Below are 23563 nucleotides of genomic sequence, written 5' to 3'. Positions count from 1 at the left end.
CAAATCAAAAAGAGGAAATTCAATGTTGTCAAATACTTAGTGAAGCCACTAAAGTAGATCCGTTTCCATTCTAAATTATCTTTAAAGGTCACTTAGGACAACAGTTACCCCAGGGCAGTGTGGAAGAAAGTTATATTTAACCAGTCCTTACTCTCTAGCTTTCCTTTGGCTAATGCTGTCACTAGTTCACAAAAAGGCCATTATTGTATCATCTTTTGAAATGTTACAATATTCAAGATTATAGTTTCTCTTAAAATGTGATAAATGTAACAGTAACTGTCTCAATAGATTGAGAAGTGACTTAAATTCTGAAAAATACATGACTCTAAATCCCTCTGTAAAGTGGGTTCTTTGAGAACATCTCGTGTACTTTGGGTAGATTTTGGTAACTTTAATTATGAAAATTTTTCTAGGTGCCTTAGAACTTCTATATTCTTTCAAGCACATTTGATATCATTTGAGCTAATACCATCTCCTCCTGTTTAGGTCAAGCTGATAGAATCCAGCACAAGCAATATGGTGTCCAAACAATACTAGAGAAGGCAATATTATTTTTAAATTTTATTAAAGATATTTTGTATGTTCTTTAATAAATTGTTTTTTTAAATAATAGTTTTGAACATGTAGAAAGGACAAAACAAAAAGGATTGATTTAACCTAAATAGTCCTCAAAGATTGAAAATTGATATCACAGGAAAGGAAAGGATTGGGGCTTATGTGTGGCACAAGGAGAGCTGGGTAGAATTTCACATTTGGACAAACTGGGTAAGAGGAGTAAGCCTCTCTGAGTTATACTACCTTTTGGTCTTCATCAAATGAGATTGCACTGGCTTCCCAAATAATGGCCAAACAGAGGCAGAGCAGCTAAGGGCATTCCTTCCATGATGCCCAGTTTGGGAGAAGCCAAAATGAAATGACACAGTATAAAGCATGACCATATTGACTTCAAATAATCTTTGAGCATTGCAAAGCAGGAGGAGGAGATGAGAGTTAGGAGAGAATTGTGAAGCATTCTGAGGTGGGCATTGAAGCATTATTTCTCCCATTTAGATGGCACAAATGGAGGATTTTAAAGCATGTGATAACTTACTCCAGGGAAGAGCAGGGACCAGTATTAAAAACTGTAACTCAGCTGACTTTTCAAAGCATTCAAATAAGCATCCTTCTGGTAAAGAAAATTTAGTCAGATTCAAATGAGAGACTAGTCAGAAAAAGAAACAAAACAAAAACAAAAACAAAAAAACCCTGCTTCTGACATTGTTAATTTTCCAGACTACCAAGATCTATCATATACATAAAAACTCATCATTGAGCACTTGTGGAATAGGTATCTCTCACTTAAAGGAATGGTCATTGTCAGCAAAGTTTGCAGTACAGAGACTTTCCATCAAATCAATCTTATTCTCCCATTGATTTCCATTACGAAATCCAAGATGCATTCTGCTGTTAAATCCCATTAACTGCATACCAAGCCCTTTGGCAATGGCACTTTTAAAAGAAAAAATGATAATATTCTGATAAAAACATTGACAGTGATATTTAACATATTAATAATTACACTGTGTTGTATTCAACATGTCACAACAAAAAATGCTCAGGATGAAACACAACACCATCTTACAAATTGTGCCTCACATGCCGCAAAAGCTAAGAATCCCCAAAATATTAGCAACTTGATTTCTCACTGGCTTCACAACTATCTGGGCATTTGTGTCATTGTACAGCAAAATTAATCCTTTTTACTGTTAAAAAAATTCTTTTTTCTCATTTCCTACTGGTTTCTTTTCCAAAATCTTTGTCCAGAGACCCCTGAAAGCTTGTGATGCTATTCTTAGATGGTGAAAATCATCCAATTAGGTTCAATCACAGCAGCTTATCCTAGTGCTTGCTGGGATCTCCTATCATTGGAGGAACTGGGCATCTCCTGAAAGCAATGTTGCAAAGGGAAGCAGTAGATCTGATGAAGGTTGGACTGGACACTTCAAATGTCTTTTCTGAGACACAGTACTACTCTCTCAGACATTGATATTGGTAATATGTCTGTGTTTACCATTTTATTTGCAACCTAAGTCCTTTGCATAATATATGTTAAATGACTGAATGGTTTACATAATATATGTTGAATGACTGATTGAATTCAAATGATGATTTTGTTCTTCATAGAGGATACTGACACTTTAGGTGCTGATAGCTCAAGCTAGAAAAGTGACTACTGATATTTATCTCCACAGGAATCATGTAATACAGGTCATACTGACATTCAAAGTCCAACATTCTAAGGTTTGGACAGAGCATTCTTGACAGTGAACTTTTGCTGGACTCGTAAATTCCTTACCTTTATCATGAGGGTAGGTGAATTTTTGTTAAGCAATAGATCACTTGAGTTAGAAGGAAGAAGCAAACTGTCTCCTGGGTCACATGCCCATAACTCACAATCTACCAGGCCTCTCTTTTACCCATTTTGTATGACCCACTGTGATATAAGATGTAACATTAGGGTTGGCTTTGGCATTTTATTTAAAAATAAATGTTTTGTTAAACTATAATATACCCACAGAATTCTAAAAGCTAGTGGCAAGATTGGGATGTCTTCTGAAGAAGATAGTAAGAGTTTTTGGTTAATTCACCGAGACCATTTTTTAAAGCCCATCATGTCTAGAAATCTTAATATGTTAGTGTCTTAAAATTAAACAAACCTAGGAAGTCAGACCCATGCTAACTAAACTCACAAAAAACACACATATTAACTAAAATGTCTTTGGACATTTGACATTGACAATAGCAATAGTACTGCCACAGTGACCAGGCTCCTGTGGTTGTAACCAGTACATTTTTTCCTGTAGGCAGAACAAGTCAGAAGTCAAATTATGAGCAGAAAGTGAGCACACAATGAAAACAGAGAGACGTATTTTTAAGAAATATTTTTATCCAGGACACTAAAGGCCTGAGGAGACTACTATTTATTTTTTCTCAATCATGAAACAACTCTCACACGTGACCACATACATGTTCTCATGTTCTTCCAAATTCAAACCATGTTTCTCAGGCAGTCTTGTTTACCAAACTTCGCCTCTCTGACACTCACGTTTTCTATGACACAACCCAAGTTCACACTTTCCTCCAGTGTAGTAAGATTGTGAAGGGAAGAAAAAGTCAGTACACGAAAATATTTATTAATGACAGGACCACTTATAAATTAATCTCCCACACAAACGTCCCTTCTTAACACCAATCTTCTCTCCTGCTTTCACAGTGGCAAACATTTACAATACAATGCAGTATATTCAATTATACTGCAAAGTAAAACTGCAAATTGTGCCAAAAGTGTAAGATTTTATGATGTCCGTGAAAGTAAGGTTGATACGGCCACTGGCAAATAGAGATTTGTAGAGTTAAACTAACATGTGAAGGTAAAATCAACAGGGAGGGTGACTATATTGCTGCTTCAGAAGAGAATACTCTGAATACAAAAAACTAATTGAGACCCTTGGGGAAACTGATGAAGCCCTCTAACATTTTTACAAAATGACCCTCTTTTTGATTATCCTGTAAAAGTCAAATATGAAATAAGGCATGTTGTAAGGTGTGTGGGAGAGAAAAACTAGTAACATTTCCTCCCTTATCACAAGGTTTATGGCTGACACTCCGATAACAAAAGACAGTTTAACAAGAGAAAAGTATCACAAATTTATTTAATCAAAGTTTTACATGACAGGGGAGCCTTCAAAAATGAAGACACAAAGACCCAGGGAAAACAGTATTTTAATGCTTAGGTGTGATGAAGGATGAACAGTCATGCTGAAGGAGGACTGGATACAAAGGAGGTATGGCCTAATGGTAATAAACTGGAAACTTAGCAAGGCCTGTTTGTTCAGATTCTCTTTGGCCTCTAGAGAGGGGCAGAACACCTGTCACATGAAGGTCTTCAGGTCAAAAGGCCGGAGGTCAGAGAATGACTTTGTTAGTTTTATGGCTTGCTTTGAGGAAGAGAAATTTCAGTTTCTATGATCTGTTTCAGGAGAGAAAATAGGAGTAGGGGAAGGTCAGAGAGAAATTCCTGCTTTCGTGGCTCTCCCAATCTCCTTTGGCTCAAAATACTCAGCATGTCAAGGTGCCATACATATGGGGGTATTGTGTTCTGGGCCCCAACAGGTGCTTTACATTTTGTAGAAAAATTAAACCAACAATAACTTTCTTGATTTATTCATTTTACAATTAGCACATAGTTGTACTTGCAACATAAATATTATTAAATACAGGCATACTTTGAAAATATTGCTGAGTTTGGTTCCAGCCCACTGCAATAAAGCAAATATCACAATAAAGTGGGTCATGCAAGTTTTTTGTTTCCCAGTGCATATATTTACCCTATACTATAGTAAGTGTGCAATAGCATTGTGTCTAAGAAAAAAACAATATACATACCTTAATTTTAAAATATTTTGCTACTAAAAATTGGTAACTATCATCTGAACTTTCAGCAAGTCATAATCTTTTTCCTGGTAGAAGGTCTTTCCTCAGTGTCAATGGCTGCTGACTGATCAGAGTGGGTTGCTGAAGGCTGGAGTGGCTGTGGCAATTTCTTAGAAAAAGACAACAATAAATTTTGTCACACTGATGCTTCCTTTCATGAAAGGTTTCTCTGTAGCATGCAATGCTGTTTGATAGCATGTTACCAAAAGTACAGCTTCTTTCAAAATGAGAGTCAATCTCTCAAACCCTGTGATTACCTTATCAACTCATTTTATGTATAATAATATTCTAAATAGTTTGTCATTTCAACAATGTTCATAGCATCTTCACCAGAAGTAGATTCCATCTCAGCAAAGAACTTTCTTTGCTAATCCGTAAGAAGCAACTTCTCATTCATTCAAGTTTTATCATGAGATTGCAGCATTTTCGTCACCTTTTTGGGCTCTACTTCTAGTTCTTTTGCTATTCTCACCATATCTGCAGTTACTTTCTCCACTGAAGTCTTGAACCCCTCGAAGTCACCCAGAAGGGTTGGAATCAACTTCTTCTAAACTCCTGTTAATGTTGATATTGTGACCTTTTCCACAAATGAATCACAGATGTTCTTCATAGCATCTAGTATGGTGAATTCTTTTCAGAAAGTTAATTTACTTTGCCCAGATCCATCAGAAAATCACTATCTATGACAATTATAGTCTTATGAAATATATTTCTTTAATAATAAGATTTAAAAGCTGAAATTATTCCTTGATCCACAGGCTGCATAATGGATGTAGTGTTAGCAGGCATGACAACATGTACAACTCCTTATATTAGAGCTCTTAGATGACCAGGTGCATTGTCAATTAGTAACATTTTGAAAGGAATCTTTTTTCCTGAACAGTACGTCTCAACAATGACCTTAAAATATTCAGTAAACCATCATATAAACAGATGTACTGTCACCCAGGCTTTGTTCTTCTATTTATAGAACATAGGTAGAGTAGATTTAGTGTAATTCTTAAGGGCCCTACAACTTCGAAAATGGTAAATGAGCATTGTCTTCAACTTAAAGGAACCAGGTGCACTAGATCCTAAAAAGAGAACCAACCTGTCATTTGAGGTTCTGAAGCCAGGCATTGCTTTCTTCCTCTAGCTATGAAAGTCCTAGACAGCATCTTCTTTCAATAGAAGGCTGCATCATCTACCCTTATCAATGATTTTAGCTCAGTCTTTTGGATAATTTGCTGCAGCTTCTACATTAGCACTTGCTCCTTCCCTTGTACTTTAATGTTATGGAGATGACTTTTTCCCTTAAACCTCATAAATCGACCTCTGCTATCTCCCAACTTTTCTTCTGCAACTTCCTCACTTCTCTCACCCTTCAAAACATTGAAGAGAGTCAGGGTTTTGCCCTGGATTAGATTTTAGCTTAAAAGAACGTTGTTGCTGGTTTGATCTTCCATCCACACCACTAAAACCTTCTCTATACCAGCAATAAAGCTGTTTTGCTTTCTTATCATCTGTGTGTTTACTGGAGTAGCATTTTTAATTTCCTCCAATAACTTTTTCTTTCCATTCACAGAGTGGCCAACTGTTTGGTGCAAAGCCCTAGCTTTTGGTCTATCTCGGTTTTTTATATACCTTCTTCGCTAAGCTTAATTATGTCTAGATTTTGATTTAAAGAGATATGTCACTCTTCCTTTCACTTGCACACTTAGAGGCCATAGTGGTGGTTATTAATTGGCCTAATTTCAATATTGTTGTGTCTTAAGGAATAGGGAGGCCTGAGGAGAGGGAGGGGAAAAGCCAGTTGGTGGAGTAATCAGCACGCACACACACACTAGTTATTAAGTTCTATGTCTTATCTGGGCACAGTTCATGGTGCCTCAAAACAATTACAATAGTAAAACTGATAACTGATCACAGATCACCATTATCAGATATAATAACAAAAAAGTTTGAAATACTGTGAGGATTACCAAAATGTTACAGACACACAAAGTGGGTACATGTTGTTGGGAAAATTGTGCTAAGACTTGTTCCAAGCAGAGTTGCCACAAACCTTTGATTTATATAAAAAAGCAGTATCTGCATGGCATAATAAAGCTATGTACAATAAAATGAGGTGTGCCCATACAGGACAGAATAAATGCATTTTAATAACATTGAGTTTTATTTTCAAATACAGTCTCAAGCAAACCTTTCTTCACTGATTGGTCTGAAATTTGGTCCTTGTTTTAAGTGGATTTACTTTCAGGAGTACTAATCACACTGGGATAATAAAGACTTCCTATACTAATGAAGCAGAATTTTATTGGTGGAAAAAGCCTGATGCCTTGAATGTGTCTATTTACATATTAAGTTTTTACTATTTTATTCTTAAAATATCCTCATTTATTTCTAAGCTCTCCCGGGTGGGGGAATAATTTATTATTTACTCTAGGGTGTTTCCTATAGGATCACTTCCGAAGAGTGACATTACTAGAAGTAAAATGAGTACCTCCCAAGGTAATACTTGTGGAGAAGACAGATTTTGGAGTCAATTTGGAGGCAGTATTCCAATCTGCTTTTACCACTTACTAGACCCATGGCAATGAGCAAATTACATGCACTCTCTAAACTTCAGTATCTTCATCTAAAAAAATGGAGCACTAATAGCTCCCTCACAGGATTGTGGAGATCAGAGGTATGTGTAAAATGCCAGGTACAAAGAAGGTAATGAGTAAGTGGTAGTGATAACAGTGCAGTTTATTTTGGTTTGCTGAACTGCCAAAGTTCTCTTGTGATCTTAATTTGTTGATTACTTTGTACATTTGGATACCTTGCATGTGTTTTGCAATGTGAATCTTGGGTCTCTAGGCTATGAAAAGTAGCTAAATATAACTAATATTGAAAATGTGCCTTTCAGAATGCCTTGCTGCATAAATCTCTTAAAATGAATCTAAAATATTCTACAAAGCTTGGAGCAAAGATCATAATGAGGTTTGCAGTATTTGCTTTGTAAAATTTTGGTTGAGTCCTTTTGCAAGTCAGATGGCTGATGGTTACATGGGAAAAGTCTCAATGGAAGCCCCCTCCTCCGGCCCCACCCAAGCAATTTTTGTAAACATATATTGACTTAAAGCTGAGGAACCCCATTTTTCACCATACAAAGTTCAGTGTAGAACAGTGTGGGGAGTGAGATGCTCTTGGATTTGAATCCCTGCTTGACCACTTCCAGGTTGTGAGACCTTGATCAACTTATTTAGTATTTCCAAGCCTGGGTATCTTCATCCATAAAGTTGGGGATAATAAAAGTGCAAACCTTGGGGCTGTCCTTAAGATTAAATGAGACATTGCATATAAAATGTTTATGTACATATGACACATTCCAAGTGCTTAATAAATGGTAACTATTATTTATAAAATCTTGAAACTCACGTTAACTGATACGTCCTGTTTTGTTCAAAAATGGTTATAATGTGACACACATAAGTTCACTTGAGTCTCAAGTACCAAATTACATGGTTGGTCTTGCCTCACCTTTTGCCTCTAGTTTTTCTATACCCAAGTTCCTTTCCTTTCCCTATTATTCGTGAACATGTTTTTTGCCCTAGTGTTTCTCAATGGCTCCTGCCCATCCCCAAGTTGAAATAGCATGGGGGTCAGAGGAGAGACCTTGTAACAACCTAGCAAGGGGTTTCTACCTTTCCTCTATCTCCAAGATCCAATAGTATATTCTCCTAATGGTCCTATTAGTTTACGTAGCTCAAGTGGGGAGACAATGATAGCTAATATTTAGTCACCTAATAGTGTCAGATACTATGCTAGGTGAGTTACCAAAGATATTCTGACTCTTCATAACAATTAGACAACGTAGATGCCACTATTTCTGTTTCTGAGATGGGTAGGTAGAAGTTCTGACCCAGTAATTCCCTCAAAGTCATGCAGCTAGTTAGCTGGCAGCGTCCTTGCACATCTAATTGCAGATGCGTCTGCATCTACATTGGAGTAAATGTACTAATTATACTCATACAATGAATGCTATGAATCTGGCCAACAGAATTCCAGACACTAACAAGTAAATAAATCAGGCTTTCCTCAATCCCAGTAACTCCTGTTTAATATTCCTCGGCAAATACTGAATTTCAATCTGTGCTTGTTTCATAGAGTAAAATCTTTCAAATGTTGTGTTATCGAGTCCTACATAGTCAAAGGGAGGGAAAGACAAGGAGGGTGATTAGGTGAAGTGTTTCTTCCATTACTGGTAGAACGGTTTCTCATCTCAAGCACCGAATTCTGCAATCATTCCAAAAGTGGAAGCTCAGCTCACAGTGCATTTTGGGGAAGTTTAAACCACACTAACCATTTAAGGTCAAGCAAACAATTGGCCAACCCTAACGTGTACTGTGCAGGGTTTTTATCTCAGATGTAACAGATCTCTGTATGTCTACATCCCAACTCCAGAAAACGAGAAATCGAGTTCCTCCTCTCACCATCACAGCTCTGCAGACAACTCGCTGGAGACCCCATGGTGAGCCTCACGTAAAGGCCCCCTTGCAAGCTGCCAGCTCCAGCCTGCCTCCCACATCTACCTAGGCTCCCTGTAGCCTCTTCATCGCACACTCGAGCAACAGGCCCCTCGCAACCACCTCTAGCCTCCGGACTCCAGACCGGGTCTCCCGCTCGGGGTCAGAAGGTGGCGCGGGAGGGCGGCGGCGGCGGCGCCTGCGGGGCGGGGCGGGGACTGTGCGCAAGTAGGGGGCGGGCGCAGGCCGCGGTCTCGCTCCGCTCCCCTTTGTTCTCGCCCATTGTGTGGCACTTCCTCCTCAGGCGCTTTTCTGCACCCTGCCAGTCTGTGGGGAGTTCGGGAACCGGCCCTGGATGCCTTTTCTGCTTGTTTTTGAGTACGTGAGGACCTCCCCGGCACCGCCACGCGTGGGTCCCCCTTGCCCCGTGCCCAGGCGGAGGCGAGGTGGCCAGTGTCCTCCTTTCCCGCTCCGCGCCCTCGGCGGCTTTCCCGCGGCCCCCTGCGCCGCGCCCCCTCCAGGAGGCGTCCTGACCCCGCATCCGGACTTTCACCTCCCGACCGCCAGCCTCAGCGCCGCCGCGGCGACGCGCGACCCCTCTGAGGGGCGCGGGCTCCGGACGCACCGGGCTCCGCCAGGCACCTAGTCGAGGGTCGGAGGCCGGCGACCAGCCCGAGCCCATCCGCCCTGGCGTCCCGGGAGCTGGCGCGAGTGTCGCCGCGACCCTCCCCGTCCCTTGCGCTCGCGCTCCCCGGCCGCCCAGCGGCCGCCTCAGCCCCCTTATATAGCCCTCTAAAAATAGCTCGCCTCGCACCGCCTTGTAAGGCAGCAGGGAGATCCGCAGCGTGCCAATCCGCGCCCGCCGCCAGGGCCAAGCCCCGCCCCAGGCCCCGCTCCGGGCTCCCCATTGGTCCTCAGTGACTTCATGAGCCCCCTGTTTACCTTACATGGTCACACGCGGCCTAATGGACGCCCTCCTCCGAGATCCCACGGCTGCGCGGAGAACCGGGCGGAGGGAGGGAGTTTGGGGAGGGGGAAGAGCAGGAGGAGGAGAAAAGGGAGGGGGAAGACTACAAACTAGCAAGGATGGAGTGGGGGGTGGGGAGGGAAGGGAAGGGGGAGAGAGAAGCGATCGCGAGAGAAAAAAATGCAACCTCCCAAAATAAAGAGCAAAGATTGCATTAGGAGCGAACAGCGCTGCAGAAATAGATGGCAGCTTCGTGTCAGTGAGTTTGCATCCCCCTTCCTGATCCACGAGCTGGAGTGATTAGAGCCCTGGAAGGGAATTGTTACTCCCGTGGAGAAGTCCCCTTTTCCTGGCAGTCGTCTGCACTGTACACGCTGGATGCCTCTCTCCATCCACCCCACTCACTCGCTCCTCTCTCACCTCCTCTCTCCCTCTCCTGCATTGATTTTTTTTTTTTTTTTTCCTTTTTAGTTGACTGAAACAAAACAAAACAAAAGGGCCACTGGATGTCTGCCTTCTTGGGGGGTGAGCCAGACAGACTGACAAACAAACAGCCCCAACTGTGTTCGGGGGAGGGTTTTGCCTCCCGTTTTGCCCGGCAGCAGCAGCATGGACGTGTTGGCTAGTTATAGTATATTCCAGGAGCTACAACTTGTCCACGACACCGGCTACTTCTCAGCTTTGCCATCCCTGGAGGAGACCTGGCAGCAGGTGAATGATTTAAATTACTTGTGTAAATCGTGTGGTGGCGGCGGAGACGCAGGGGCCGCGTTGGTGTGGGCTCTGGGTCGAAATTTTTGTTTGTTTGTTTGATTTTTTTTCCTTCCTTTTTGGCTGTCTGTTGTTGAAAATGTTTTCTGAAACAGTCATCTGCGCTTACCTCTCCACCCACCCCTAACCTCGTAGTGTGCCGAGCTGAGCAGCCGGTCCGAGCTGCCTGCGTTTCAGTCGCCAACACACATCCCTGCGCACACGTTGTCGGGTTTGCTGTCCCTTATCAGAGACCTGCCGAACTTCTGGGGTTCGGAGGAGCTGGGTGGGAAGGTGGTTTGGGGTGTTAGGAGCGATTGCTGACAGGGACCACGTTCTCGCATGCATGAGCTCTACCCACTTGGTACCTGAAATCAGGTTCATCTATTTCAACTGGTGCTTACGACCATCGGATGGGGGGCGGGGGGAGGGTGGGCAGGAGCAAAGCGGAGTGTTTTTCAGTAATTAGCGAGTGTCAATAAAGAATAGGAGTTTGATTTTGAGATTAGAAGGTAGGCAAAAGAGAAAAGAGCCCAGTGACAAAAGATACTCAAGGAGGACGGGAAGATGTAGCTGAGGCTGACAATGCATTGTAGGTTTTCCAAGTGTGATGCCTCTATGCGTGTCCTTGTTTCTTTTTTTTGCTTAGGGTCCTTCTCTAGTTAGGCAGCACAACCTCAGACAAAGACTGATGTGTGCTTCCATGCCTCTGACTGTCTTAGAGGACTAGTTAAGAAACTCCTAGGATGCTGAAGGGCACCGATGCCAAGTTGGCTAGCCGTCCCAGGGAGGATGAAGCGGGGCTGGTGACAAGTTCACTGGGCTTTGTGAAGTGGAATAAAGAAAGTGCTGGTCAGTGGAAAGTGCTGGCTCTGCTGCGGAAACAGTGGTTTTTTTCAGCAGCGATTAGGAGCTGCTGAGGGGACATTCTGCAGGAAAGATGGTGGGTGGGGGCAGGGGGACACGGGTATTTAAAAATTCTACAGTGTGCACCATGGAAAGTCCAAGAAGACAGTCCGGATTTGCACATAGGAAGTGTGAACTTGTACAGTCCGTCCTGGAGAAACCCGCTTGCCCTTGAGGGGAGGGCTGTGAGAGACTCGGTGTGTGGCTGCTCATGTAACTTCTCCGCTTAGTGACAGCAGCTTGTTAAGGCTAATGAACGGCTGAATTTCCTCTGCCGGGATCCAAAGCAGGATTTGCCAGCTTGAGGCTGAGATGTAACAGTCGCTGCTTCAGCAAAAGAGGCTTGGCTTTTGGTATAAGGAGCTGAGTGGCAAAGCGGATCCTCTAACTGGACCATTGTTACTAGTTCTCTTCTGGTCAGAGGCTGTGAGTTTTCCTCCAGGTATTGGCCTCTGGTGTCAGTGTGTCCACACATGCGTTCCTGTCCAAGGACGCTGGCAGATGCTTGACTGTCTCTCTGTGAACACATACACAGTTCACATATTTTTAGCATAAAGTCTTTATTCGATGCATCCTTATCCTTAACGAGAGTGTATCTCATGAAAGGCCTCACTGGATCTTTTTCTTCCTTTTATTTCCAATGCTAATTAAACCAAAATGTTGCCTGAATTTCATTTTCTGAAATAGCCTTCATTTCACACTGTCAGCCCACTGGTGTGGAATCGGTTGCATATTAACAACTGTCTAGACAGGTTAGAGAAGGGAATCTGTTGATTTAGTCAGCCTGCCCAAGGCAGCCCTTGTTTGTGACTAACTGTTAAGCAGTGTTAGAAGGAAGAAAGTTGGCTTTATTTGTTAGAACGTTCCCTACTGATGAATCATGCAACTTTGTTTTGGTTCAAGTTTTCAGAGTAGTAAAGCCAGATTTGGAGGAAGGTCTCTTCACAGGAAACCTGCTTTTCTAGATCTGGCTAGACCATCCAGGACAAACTCTAGATCACTAGTTTGACAATTAGAGGATGTATTAGATCTATTGTTTCCTAAGAAGCCATCTCTGCTCTTCCTTTTCCCCTCCTCCCCCTGCTCCTCTGCCTCCTCTCCCTTCAGGGAAGCTCTAGTTCAGTTTCTACAGGCAAAGGATTTTTCACCCCTCGGAACCCCCTCACTTCTTGCCTTAACCCTCTCTAACTGCCAGCCACTCTCACCTTAAAACCCTTAGCCAACTTATTCAGCGGCATGCTTATAGCCAATACTGATGCATAACTTGTGGGGAAGCACTAATAAACAATATATCACTCCAGTGAGCTTTATGCTCTGGACTCCGTAGTCTCAACTGCTCTATATAAAGGCGACTACAACCATAGGTTTACCCTGATGACAAAACCTTTAGCCTCTATCCCTTCCTTCTTCCCCCTCCCCAAACCGTCTTGCTGCTTCTGAGTATAAGGGGTGGTGATGGTGATATGCAGCTGTTAGTTCCAAATCAACTATCAGATGATGAAATTTTGAGACTCTTTTGCTCAAAACAGCTCAGCAAGATTTCTGCAAAGAACCCCAGACAGGAAGAAGTTTCCTTATGCTCTGGGGTAATCAGATTTTAGAGGTCAAATGAGGAGTAATTATTAGTTGTTGTTCTTAAAGTGAACAATGTACCTGGGCTCGTGGAGATGAGCGAAATGTGGAGATTCTGATAATCTGACTTGGTTTCTAAAGAAAGAGTGGCTTCGATGATAAACTCAAGAACATTTTTACATTTGAAAATTGAAGATAAATGATTTGGGGATTTTATTTTAAACTTAGGATATGGGATAATTGTCCTGCCTAATAGTCAGTGAGCCTGTGACAAAGTCACTGACTGTGGCAGGGCCACCTCCTGTCAGGGAGATCCTCATTTTGACATTGGATTTTCTGGCAATGATGCCTTAGCCACATAGCTCCAAGTCTGAAAATAATTGTTGCTGGTATAATTCTGAAATCCAAATGGACGTCACACATTAACAGCTCTCCATTCCTGGGCTCTGACTGCATACTTAAGCACTTGGCCCAAGTAACATCATCTTTCTGCCTGTCATATAACTGTAAATTACACTGTGCTCATGTGGTCTATTATTTTATAGAATTCAGCTGACGCACAATTCTTAAGACTACCAGCCTTAAGCGCTTTGAAAACTTGTAGGAAAATTTCCAAGAGCTGTCTGAGCAAAAGTAGGAAAAGGTCAAGGGTAGGACAGAAACCAGAGTTTCTTAGGGGGTACCACTTGATATGGGTAAAGGGAAACTCATTCATGACTTTTTTTGCCAATAGAAATCATGATTTTGTTTTTAGACACACTGCTGACTTAGAAAATAAAAAGAATATGATACAATGCTTTTATTTTCTTCTAGAATATATAAAGACTTTTAGAACTTTTATATATTCTGTCTCTAGTCTGCTATTTCATTAGTGCAGGTCAAGCAGTGATGATCTAAGTCTTATTTGGACTTAGCTTTGCATCGTGTCATTGAGGAGCATCTCATGTTTGCTTGAAAAGTCTTATGGAATTATGTTTATTGTTAATGCTGATTCATAATTGGCAGCTGGGGTCAGTTTCAGGTCTCTCTTTGCTGGGAGAAAATTTTCCACTGCTACTGGAAACAAATAAATAAATCATAGAACATTCCTCTCTCCTCCCCCATTCCCCTATTGTTTTAAACTAATGGCATACTTGGCTACTGCAAGGACTAAAGTGTCCCCATAACACTGCAATTTCATCTTGGTTTCAGGCACCCTGAAAGAATTTTTACGAGGGCCTTTGGTATAAGGAATCTCTAGGGGAAAACCTACAGAAATGGTTGCATTCCAAGAACAGCCTCATGGTACCAGGGATGGGATTTGGTCTGTGAGCCACATTGCTTCTCCTTTTATGTGAAGATCTTGCCTTTGCACTTCCTTCTGCAGGCCTGGGCCACCAGGTGCTGTATCAGCCAGAAGACAAAGCAAACTGTAGGGTCTGTCCATCCGCAGGTTTGCCTCTGTCCCCAGTTCGCAGAAAACCTTGTCATGAATTAGAATTTCTTGGCAACAGCACCACCCAGGGAAATTTGTAGACACAAAGGAGCCTTGCTAGCCACACTCAAAGGATAAAATAACTGGCTTTTTTTTTTTTTGTATGTGATTTGTGTGTTCTTCAGTTACTGTAAATCTGTTTCTTTATTTGAAACGGCAACTTGGTAGATGAAATAAAAATATAACTGCCCCTGTTATCCAGAATGTATCTTTATAAAGATGCAATCACTAAATAGATGTAGCTCTACAAATGAAAGCACATGTGACTGCAATCAATCACACTTAGCCTTTCTTTAATAGATTCATTTCCATGTTCCTTTAATAGACACATCTTTGTATAGATTTAGGGGCTCTCAAACATTATCATTCAGTCTACCTGTTTGCAGTTTGGTATTTTAAAGTGGGCAAACATTATAATGTAGTTATTTTTTTACTACATCTGTCTTTAGTAGGGGGAAAAGGAAGTCACTATTCTTTGTTCTCCGTGAACTTCCCACCCCCACTCCTTACCCTGAGGAGAATGGGATGTTGGGGTCCCATCCATTTAAAAGGCAGAGCGGAAGATGCAGGATGACAGCCTTGCCCTGAAATGATTTATGTATGGGTATGTCAGAGACCTTAAGCATCCAAATGTGGGCTGCTTCTTTCTGCCAGCCTCTTCTAAACATAAATGCCAGTAGGGGCTAATTTGCCTCTCCACTTAAATGGAGATAGTTCAGAGAGGGTCCTAATGGGGACTTTAATAGCCACTCGCTTATGAATCTTCGCATTCTATTCCCTTCAGAGAATTCTCGTGTTTTAACTTTTTGAGTACAAGAAGACATTACAATCTTCTTTAATCGCTCTCTGTGCCTGCTGAGGAAAGAATACAGTTTCCTCTGGCCAGTCCCATCTGGCTGAAGTTGATAGGATGGCTGGTCTGATTCCAGACGGGTCGGTGGATACCCCCTATCTTTTCATTTTATAGTATTGTGCAATGGGCTTTTAATTATCTTTGCTGGACCCCACGACTGACAAATGCAGAAAATGGCTCTGTGATTCCAGTTCACTCGATATATCAGTTAGCGTATGTGTTAGAATTGCGGTTTGCTGAAAGTTTAGGACAGCTCCCCAACTTAACTTGAATGGTGCCAGAGGGCGAAGGGCAGAGATTTCCTCTCTCCAGAAGTCCCTTTGTTCTCCCAAATCAACTGACTGCTTGCTTAGCATAAACGGTGGGGGAAGGGGGGAATGTTTTAACCCCAGAATGCCAAATTTTACCAAGTACAGTGATTAGAAAACTCGACTACTAATGGTGTTAAAGTTGGTGAAACAAATGATAGTGTCTAATTATTCATGTCACATGTAACATTGACAAGTTAAAAAACACTCCTCTCTGTTATATTGTATACTCGTTTTAGAATATACATATCCTTATTCTATCCAAAATTCCCCAAATAAACAAAGTGTTGCCATTACTGGGACATGCTATCACCTAAGATTGTTCGTGATTTTGCTCTGCTCCCACCTTGCCCTGATTTGTTCCTGCTAATTGGCAGAATTATTTCTACCGCCCTACGTCCCTTTAGTTTTCCTTCTCGGAGTATTTGGTGTGACCCTAAGAACTTGGTCCCGTTTAAACGTATCATGTCCATCTCCCCTCCATTGGAGCAGTACCACATGCTTGATATATAAATGTTACGGCTGAGCGTTTGCAGTAGCCTTGAGATCTGAGTCTAGTATCAGCCCAATTGAGGTGGGAGTGACTTCTGATTTCAGGGGGATACCATTCCTCATTGAGCTGGACCTAGTGCACCTTGTGGGATTTTTGTTGTTTATATTCAAGTATAGACAATATTCCACAGTAAATACTTCATTCCTTAAGCCCTTGTTATGTGCATAATACTGTATTTGGGCAATGCAAAATTGAATTGGATATACATTCTGCCCTCTAGGAGCTTGCCTCTAGTAGGACAGAGAATGCATGTTCCTAATTAAGTTAAACAGAATAGAGCATGAGTGCCAGAAAGAAGGAAAGAAAGAAAGAAACATTCAGTTCTGTGTTGGAACACTGACCTGTGCCTGTCTGTATTACCCACATTGTTCCAACCTTGTTTATAAAACATGCTTAAGATTTACTAAGTTCTATTGTGAAAAAGCTTTCAGCTAATGGCATGTTGTGGGCTGGATACTTTTAGGGCAGATGAGTATACAGTGTGAATACACATGTCCATAATGGCCAGGAAACAGTGCCCATGTCTGTGCCATTCGGAAATGATTAGAGGTAATTAAAATAAAATTAACATAGAGCCATATGCCATATCTATTTTTGAATGTGGGTGTATTGACATTTCCTGAGGGTCATTTTGAAAGTCAGGTTCTCAGCCTTGTACCAAAGCGAGGAACATAGAATGTCAGAATTTCAAATCTTGAAAGGGTCTTAGTTTCCTCAATTCTAAAATACTAGGGTTGAACTAAGTGATTGTTAAAGCCAGAGGCATTACACTCTCCAAGGTCACACAGCTTATTAACACTGATGGTTTCAGAGCCCAGGTCTCTCAGATGCCCAGACCAGATTACTTGCTTTCCGTCACCTGAATATACCTTGACTCATTTCTGATTCTTTTCTCTTTCTTTTTTGCCTTCAAGGAGGCAAGAAAATTCCCTTTTTATTTTTAAGAGTACTGGTACATGGAATTTTAGGATTGGCTAGGTTCTAGACCAAGTTATTGAATATTTTGGAGAAGGCTTACTTGTGTAATTTGATTCTTTTTCCACTTTTAATGTGTGGTAAATTGGAAAATGTACACTGTACCGACAAAATAGCCCCCATTTATAACTCGAGTCTTATAAAAATTATTGTCGTTTAAATAATAACAAATGGAGTGACTGTATGAAGGGTATGCAATGGGGCATATGTGGTAGGGAGTTGGATGGAATATAGGACTAAATGGAAGTAGAAAGCAACAAACATGAAATTGCTTTGTTTCTGACACCTCACCAGCAAAGAGAGTGCCCAAAACTTTACCAGCAACCCATGTGCCAGTTGATGAAAATCTTTTGAAATGTATTTAAATTCTTGAGAGGGTTGTAATAAGCAGGAGTGAAGAAACTCAACCTCTGAGAGGTTTTTCAAAAAGTCTTTTGAGGTCTGGTGGATGAAGTAGGCCTCATTTTTACCCTTGTCCCTAATGAGGAAAGGAAAATGGAAGGGCTCATTTGACTTTTTTGCTCCAGTTCCCAGTTACTTTTTGCCCTTCCCTACCTCCTTGAATCTCTGGTAATTATGATGGTGAAAGTTCTGTCCCAGAATGTGTCTCACAGATCTCTTTCACCGCTAACATCTTAGAGGTGAAAATCTTCTTCCCGGTTCAGGGCGTCTTCATCTCCTCACAGCTGTAATCTACATCTCCACCTCCAGATATGTCCCTGGGTTTCAGGCTCTCATTTTTTTCTAACAGGAAATAAGCAACAAGCAAGATGGACTTTGGGGTTGTTCCACCGTCTCTTCAGCTGAATATGTCCTAAACCCCTAACTCATCAACTTCTTCCATGGACTGCTTCCTTTTTCCTGGCTTCCCTATTTCTTTTAATAATGTGATTATTTGTCTCATGATCTGAGTTTGACATTCTAGTCATTGTAACTCCTTTCTTTTTCTTGAATCTAATGAAAAATTAGATTAAAAGATCTAATTAGCAGAAGTCTAAAATTAGTTGAAAAATCCCGTTGACGTGGCTTCCGAGGTACTTTAGCATCAGCCTGTCATGGATGACAGCCTTGGCCATTGCCTTGCCACAATCCCTGTCACCTCCCTGGACTTGCCTTTCTGCCACCATCACCCCAGGTGGCCTGCTTTCAAACTGTTCATGGCTCCCTCTTATACATAGCATGAGGCCGGACTTCCAAGAGTCCAGGTGTTCCAAGACTGGGTCTACATAGTATTTGTAAGTTCCCCCCTTTTCACGTTCACGTGTAGTAAATGCCATCCAAATTAAGTGACTATGCTTTTCCTGCTTCTGTCTTTATTTTTGTTGTTTTCTTTAGCCTTTTTCCTCCTCCTCCCTCTCCCCTTCCTGATTTTCTTTGTCCAAGTTCCACCCATCCCTTAACTTTCAAATGGGTGCTAAACTCCCTCCCTTGCTACCAGCCAACTGTAACTGCTATGATTTCCATACTCTTGTGCAGAACTTTTTACTTCCTCATGATGCTTTACAGTTTTGAGTTATAATAAAGCTTTCCTTTTTTTTTTTTTTTCTTTTCTGTTGTATCATTTTTCCTGTAAGGTTTATGCTTTAAGGAGGAGTTGATGCCTTGGGTATAGTTTTGGTAGTCAACTTTTAGTGTATCACCTGCTTCTTAGAAAGCTTTGCACACAGTGGGCATTCGATAGTTATTTGAGGAGCATGTTATGACTATGACTTAAGATTTGACTATGCCTTTTTCAGTGGTTCTCAGTCGTGGCTGCACCCCAGACCAATGAAATCAGTATCTCTTTGGGAGGGATCCAGGTATCAGTGTTTGTAAAGCTTTCAGGTGATTCCAATATGCAGTCAAGGCATTGAGCCATTGATGTATAGAGGGTTTAATGGTATATCAGAGTTTGGGGTTACCTAATTCTATTGAAATATTTAATGTCTTGTGTAATTTGGAATCCACACAGACTGGAGGTTTATAGTAAAACAGGATCATGCTGGTGGATGTGCTTCATCTGGCACTTTTGTTAATAGCAGCTGCCCAAGTGTCGTTTCATCCTTCTTGCTTTGCTTTCCCTCACCCTAAAGTGTCTAAGGCAGTCTGTTTGGCTCACATTTCCTATGACCCTTCAGGAGTTTGCTTAACCTGGTCAAATTCCATTTCTGGAAACTTGGTGGTGGTGGGCTTTCAACTCCAGCCTTGCTGGGTTTCAAATAATTCATTCTCAGTAGGCCCTTGGCCATGATTTTCCACTCCCCTCAGCCTGCTCCGTGGTTTGAAAGGGCTGGATGCATGCATGTACATCTGTTGGACGATGCTGGGGAGGCATTAGATAGCAGCTCTCCATTTTCTTACTGACCAACCACAGTGTTTGGAAGTAGACTCTGTTTATAAAGAATTTCAAAGGATCCATCTTTCTAGTAAGAGGAGCAAAAATAAACTGTGGAAGAATTGCTGCCGAGGACATTCAGGCAAGGAGGCTGCCTTCACACCCATAGAAGGCTTAGCTCCTGTGGTAATGACTGTGGGCGTGTAGTGATCTTCACAAAGAAGCCTTAGAAACGCCTCTTTTTCAAACTGTGATGTTTGCAAAATTGTATGTCCTGTAGCTACATCCTTTCATCTGTAAACTGTCTTTGATGGGGTATGGTTGGCAAGAGAGAACATCAGGAGAGGAGCTCAGAGCTCAGGGTTGAAGGATGCCTTTTGGAAAGCTCAACCCAGCTGTGAAAACGGCAATTAGCTGTAGAGCAATTGCCCTGCAAGGGAGTGCGCACCTGCTCTTGACCCCGTTCTCACATTCACCTTCCAGAGCCGAGTTAGCAGGAATTCAATGGAGTGGTCATAACGTTGGTGCTTATTTTTGGAGAGGCGGCAAATTTGCTCAGCATACAAAGGAGTGGAAATAGATTCCTTCCACCCCAGCACCCCCTACCTTTTGAGCTTTTAGCCTTTGTTCATATGGTCACTACAGACCATGTTCGTGAAGTACAGCTTCTGACTATGGTGTTGAAGGAGTCTTCTGTGGGGCCCTATGCAGAACTGATTCTCCTGAGGGTGATGAGATGCTACTCAAGGTCAGACCCCAGTCAACTTCATTTCTTCTAAGATTGTTCAGCCCTAATTTGTACATTCTCCTCCCCTTCTCAAGGTTCTTGCTTTTTTAAAACATGGACCAAGAGATGATTTCCACTGTGACGGGGCTTTTCATGTTTGCATTTGAGAATCTAACAAACATCTGTGCTGAGCTTTTGTTTGAAGGGCTCAGGGCGTTTTGCTCCTGGTCTTTTGTCATTGGCACATTCTTTCTGTAACTAGGGAGCAGACAGATATTACAGAATTTCCCATTCAGGGATGAGAAAATTGGGGCACAGGAAGCTTAAGCAAGTTGTCTTACTGTGGCTGCAAAGCAAATGAGTTGCAAAAAACCGTTAGTGGAATAAACTTTTCCCTTCCCTCTTTCCACTTGGCTAATCTTCCTGTCATGAAAATAATCATCATAGTCCTGTCTCATATGTATTGGACACTTCCTAAAGATGATCTCATTAACAACCATATGAAATGCATATTCTATTTATCCCCATTTTACAGATGGAAAAGCTGAGATTTGAGGTATTGAATGGCTTGCTTAAAATCATACAACTTGGAAGTATTTGAGCTGGGATCCAAGCCTCAGCAGGGCCCAGCACTCTTAATTGTTGCATCTATACAGACTGCTGTTTAGGTAGGAGACATTAGGGCAGAAGCCAAAGGTTGTGACCTGGCCATTGGTGGCCTGGTATAGATTGCAGTAGTTCATTGGTCTGTCTTCTTTCTGGGCTTTGGTTTTCTTATCTGTAAAAGGACTAGACTGTATGAGGCACTTTTTAAGGTCACAGCGTTTCCTAGTAGACAAATTACATGAAGGCTTTGAAATCAAGCAGAGGTGGAACCTTAAGAAAGTCACTTAACATCTTTGAGTCTCGTTTGTCATTTGTGGAGTTCTTGATTCCTGATGAGAATCAGCTCTCTGACCTAGTGTCTGGCACATAACATCCACTCAACAAATGCTCTTTCCTTCCCCATTTTCCTCTCAATAATAGTACACAGAGGCACAGTGCTCTTTCTCTCAGTGGTGTCTTTGGTCTGTTGAAGATCCCAGTGAGCCTGGAGTGCCCAGGAGATAATAAATGATGGAAGGCAGGGGAAAGCGGAATGCTGGGCATTGGATATGGTGTACCTTTATCCATCCACAAGAGAAACTCTCATTAAGTAATTTGTGCTTGGAACTGGGGGAGGACTAGCAGTACCCATTGTCCCTGGAAACTGGGCCTAGTTTGACATCCTTGGAATTTGCTTGGCTTGCTCATGCAAATGTCCAGTCTGTTTCCCTTTCTTTCTGTCCAGTCTGACTTATGACTTACGTATCTTACATTTTTCTCGCATGCAGTTATTTTTTGTAGGAACCAGAATTAGGCATATATAACATAATACAGTGCTGGTTACTTCACCTGCCATTTCTGCCTTACCTGATGACTGAGCTTACTGCAGCTTATGAGAGTGAATCAGGTTTTATGAGATCTATAAATATCTCAGATAGGATTTTTATTTCATTTTCCCCCTTCAAATAAGACATAATGGAAGCACTCACATACATAAGGAATATTCTTTCTGTGATAAAGTAGGGTGTTTTTGAATTGGCCTCTGAAAAGCAATAATTTGATGTGGTTGTTCCTGTCGGGAGTTTTATGGGGGAGGGGAAGAATCATGCATATGCTGCTATAAAACTCAAAGATTATATCTTCATATTTAAGGTTTAGCCTAGCACCTATGGAGAGATTTATTTCAGAGATGCCAGCCCTGTGTGAAGGCTGCATTCTCTCCTTCTGTGGATTATATATTTGTGTTTTCTTAGCTACAGAGAAACCAGGGAAGGAAAGTCCCATTGGCTAGCAGGAGGTGGGCTCCCCAAAGGAACTTTTTGGTTCTTTGTCTACTCTCTTTCCAGCTGCCCCAAGGGAGGATGTTCTCATCCTTCTCTCTACTTCATGATTTTCCTGCGAAGATTTTCCACTACTTGATATATCTCCCTGAGGTTTTTTTTTTTTTTACCCTGGAATTACACTTAAAAAGAAAAATTCTTTATAGCCAATACCAGGAATGGAAGTGATTTTTCTCACTTTGCTCTTTGAGAAGCATCTAGAAGGAAACTTGAACACCTAACTTTAAAAAATGTGTTACAAAATAAACCATGACACAATCATTCTAAGTGCCTCACTTTACCTGTCTATAAAATGGGCTCTATTTGCCATATCTTACTCAGGGCAGCACATTTAACTGTAAATTTAACTATTGTTTTTGAGAAATAAAATGTCTGACTCTGAACTTTTCATTGTTGTTGTTTTTTTCTTTTTTAGCATAACCTCCCTCTATTTCTTCCCCCAGTTCTCACTAGCTTTGTGTTTAACTAGATGATAATTTAATTTGTTCTTAAAAGAATAAACCATGTGAACTGAGTGTACCTGAACCAAAGGCGTGAGGAGGACTTCGGCTTAATGTCATTTATTTTTTTGCTGTTGTTTAACATCATCTCAGTGTGTAACATGATCCTAGCACTTTGGCTTTGCTCTATACACTGACTGCTCTGTGGTTATCATCAAATGATGTGACTTCTCTGGTCCTCAGTTTCCTCATGTGAACAGTGAAGGTAGATTTAGGAACAGTGAGATTATCAGACAACCAAACAGTAAGCTCCTAGACCGAACTGGCTTGAAGATGTGTTTTATTTGGCCAGCATGCATGTTTCAATTCCTTTTAATTTGAATGCTTTTAGACAGATCGTGCACTCTTCAATTAACCCTGTCCCCACTATTTCCACCTGGCTTCATTTCTCATGTCTGGCCCAGGGAGCATGCATTTGGGCTTGTGACTAGTATCTCTCTAAGGCACCTTCCCCTCCAAAATATTCTGATTTGGGGACAAGCTTTATTTTTTAGTCATAGTCTCAAACTGGCTTGCTTTCTGCTCTCACCCAGAACCATTTTCATTTCCTTTAAGATTTCTCTGCCTTGTTGAGTGTCTTTGTTTGGGATTCTATTTTATAAAGCAATTTCCAAATCGCATCTCACTTTTTCCTAGTCATTCAGGTTCTGTTGTAGATCATCGAAATCTGGGATGGAAAAGACCATCTGGTTCACCCCTCCCCCTGCCTGGGCTTAGCAGTTGCTCTAGAGCATGTTCATTCCTTATTGGTATTTGTAACATTTTCCAATTTGGAA

General features: G+C 41.6%; 2 protein-coding genes across 5 annotated transcripts in view; one reads left to right on the top strand and one right to left on the bottom strand.

Annotated features, from left to right (window-relative positions):
• Nucleotides 1–3675: 3675 nt before the first annotated feature.
• On the bottom strand, nucleotides 3676–10033 carry LOC119625303 (uncharacterized). 2 transcript variants are annotated; one of them, XR_005241459.2, is made up of 3 exons: nucleotides 9906–10033; nucleotides 4426–4582; nucleotides 3676–4009 (listed from the first exon to the last, which is right to left on the bottom strand). XR_005241459.2 is itself a non-coding variant. In XM_073019985.1 (2 exons), the coding sequence occupies exon 1, from the start codon at nucleotides 9643–9645 to the stop codon at nucleotides 9127–9129; it is 519 nt and encodes a 172-aa protein (XP_072876086.1). In that variant the 5' UTR covers nucleotides 9646–10007; the 3' UTR covers nucleotides 3676–4009; nucleotides 4426–9126. The 2 variants fall into 2 exon arrangements, 1 of the variants encoding a protein (XP_072876086.1); XM_073019985.1 differs by having other exon boundaries at nucleotides 4426–10007.
• A 47-nt stretch (nucleotides 10034–10080) lies between these two features.
• KLF7 (KLF transcription factor 7) overlaps nucleotides 10081–23563 on the top strand; it is a 91043-nt gene continuing 77560 nt past the window's right edge. The window contains exons 1-2 of one of the 3 annotated variants that reach the window (XM_073019984.1): nucleotides 10081–10189; nucleotides 10402–10641. In XM_073019984.1, the coding sequence (XP_072876085.1) occupies nucleotides 10540–10641 (102 nt within the window). In that variant the 5' untranslated portion in view covers nucleotides 10081–10189; nucleotides 10402–10539. Of the gene's footprint in view, nucleotides 10642–23563 lie in introns of all 3 variants that reach the window. The other 2 variants (XM_007966021.3, XM_007966018.3) reach the window with 2 other exon arrangements.

The sequence above is a fragment of the Chlorocebus sabaeus genome, chromosome 10 (genome assembly GCF_047675955.1).
Source record: "Chlorocebus sabaeus isolate Y175 chromosome 10, mChlSab1.0.hap1, whole genome shotgun sequence".
Taxonomy (NCBI): domain Eukaryota; kingdom Metazoa; phylum Chordata; class Mammalia; order Primates; family Cercopithecidae; genus Chlorocebus; species Chlorocebus sabaeus.
This window is presented reverse-complemented; position numbering and strand designations above follow the sequence as displayed.

What these genes read in the sequence shown, in the direction of transcription:
- LOC119625303 (XM_073019985.1), bottom strand. Translation starts at nt 9,645, where the DNA reads ATGGGCTCGGGCTGGTCGCCGGCCTCCGACCCTCGACTAGGTGCCTGG.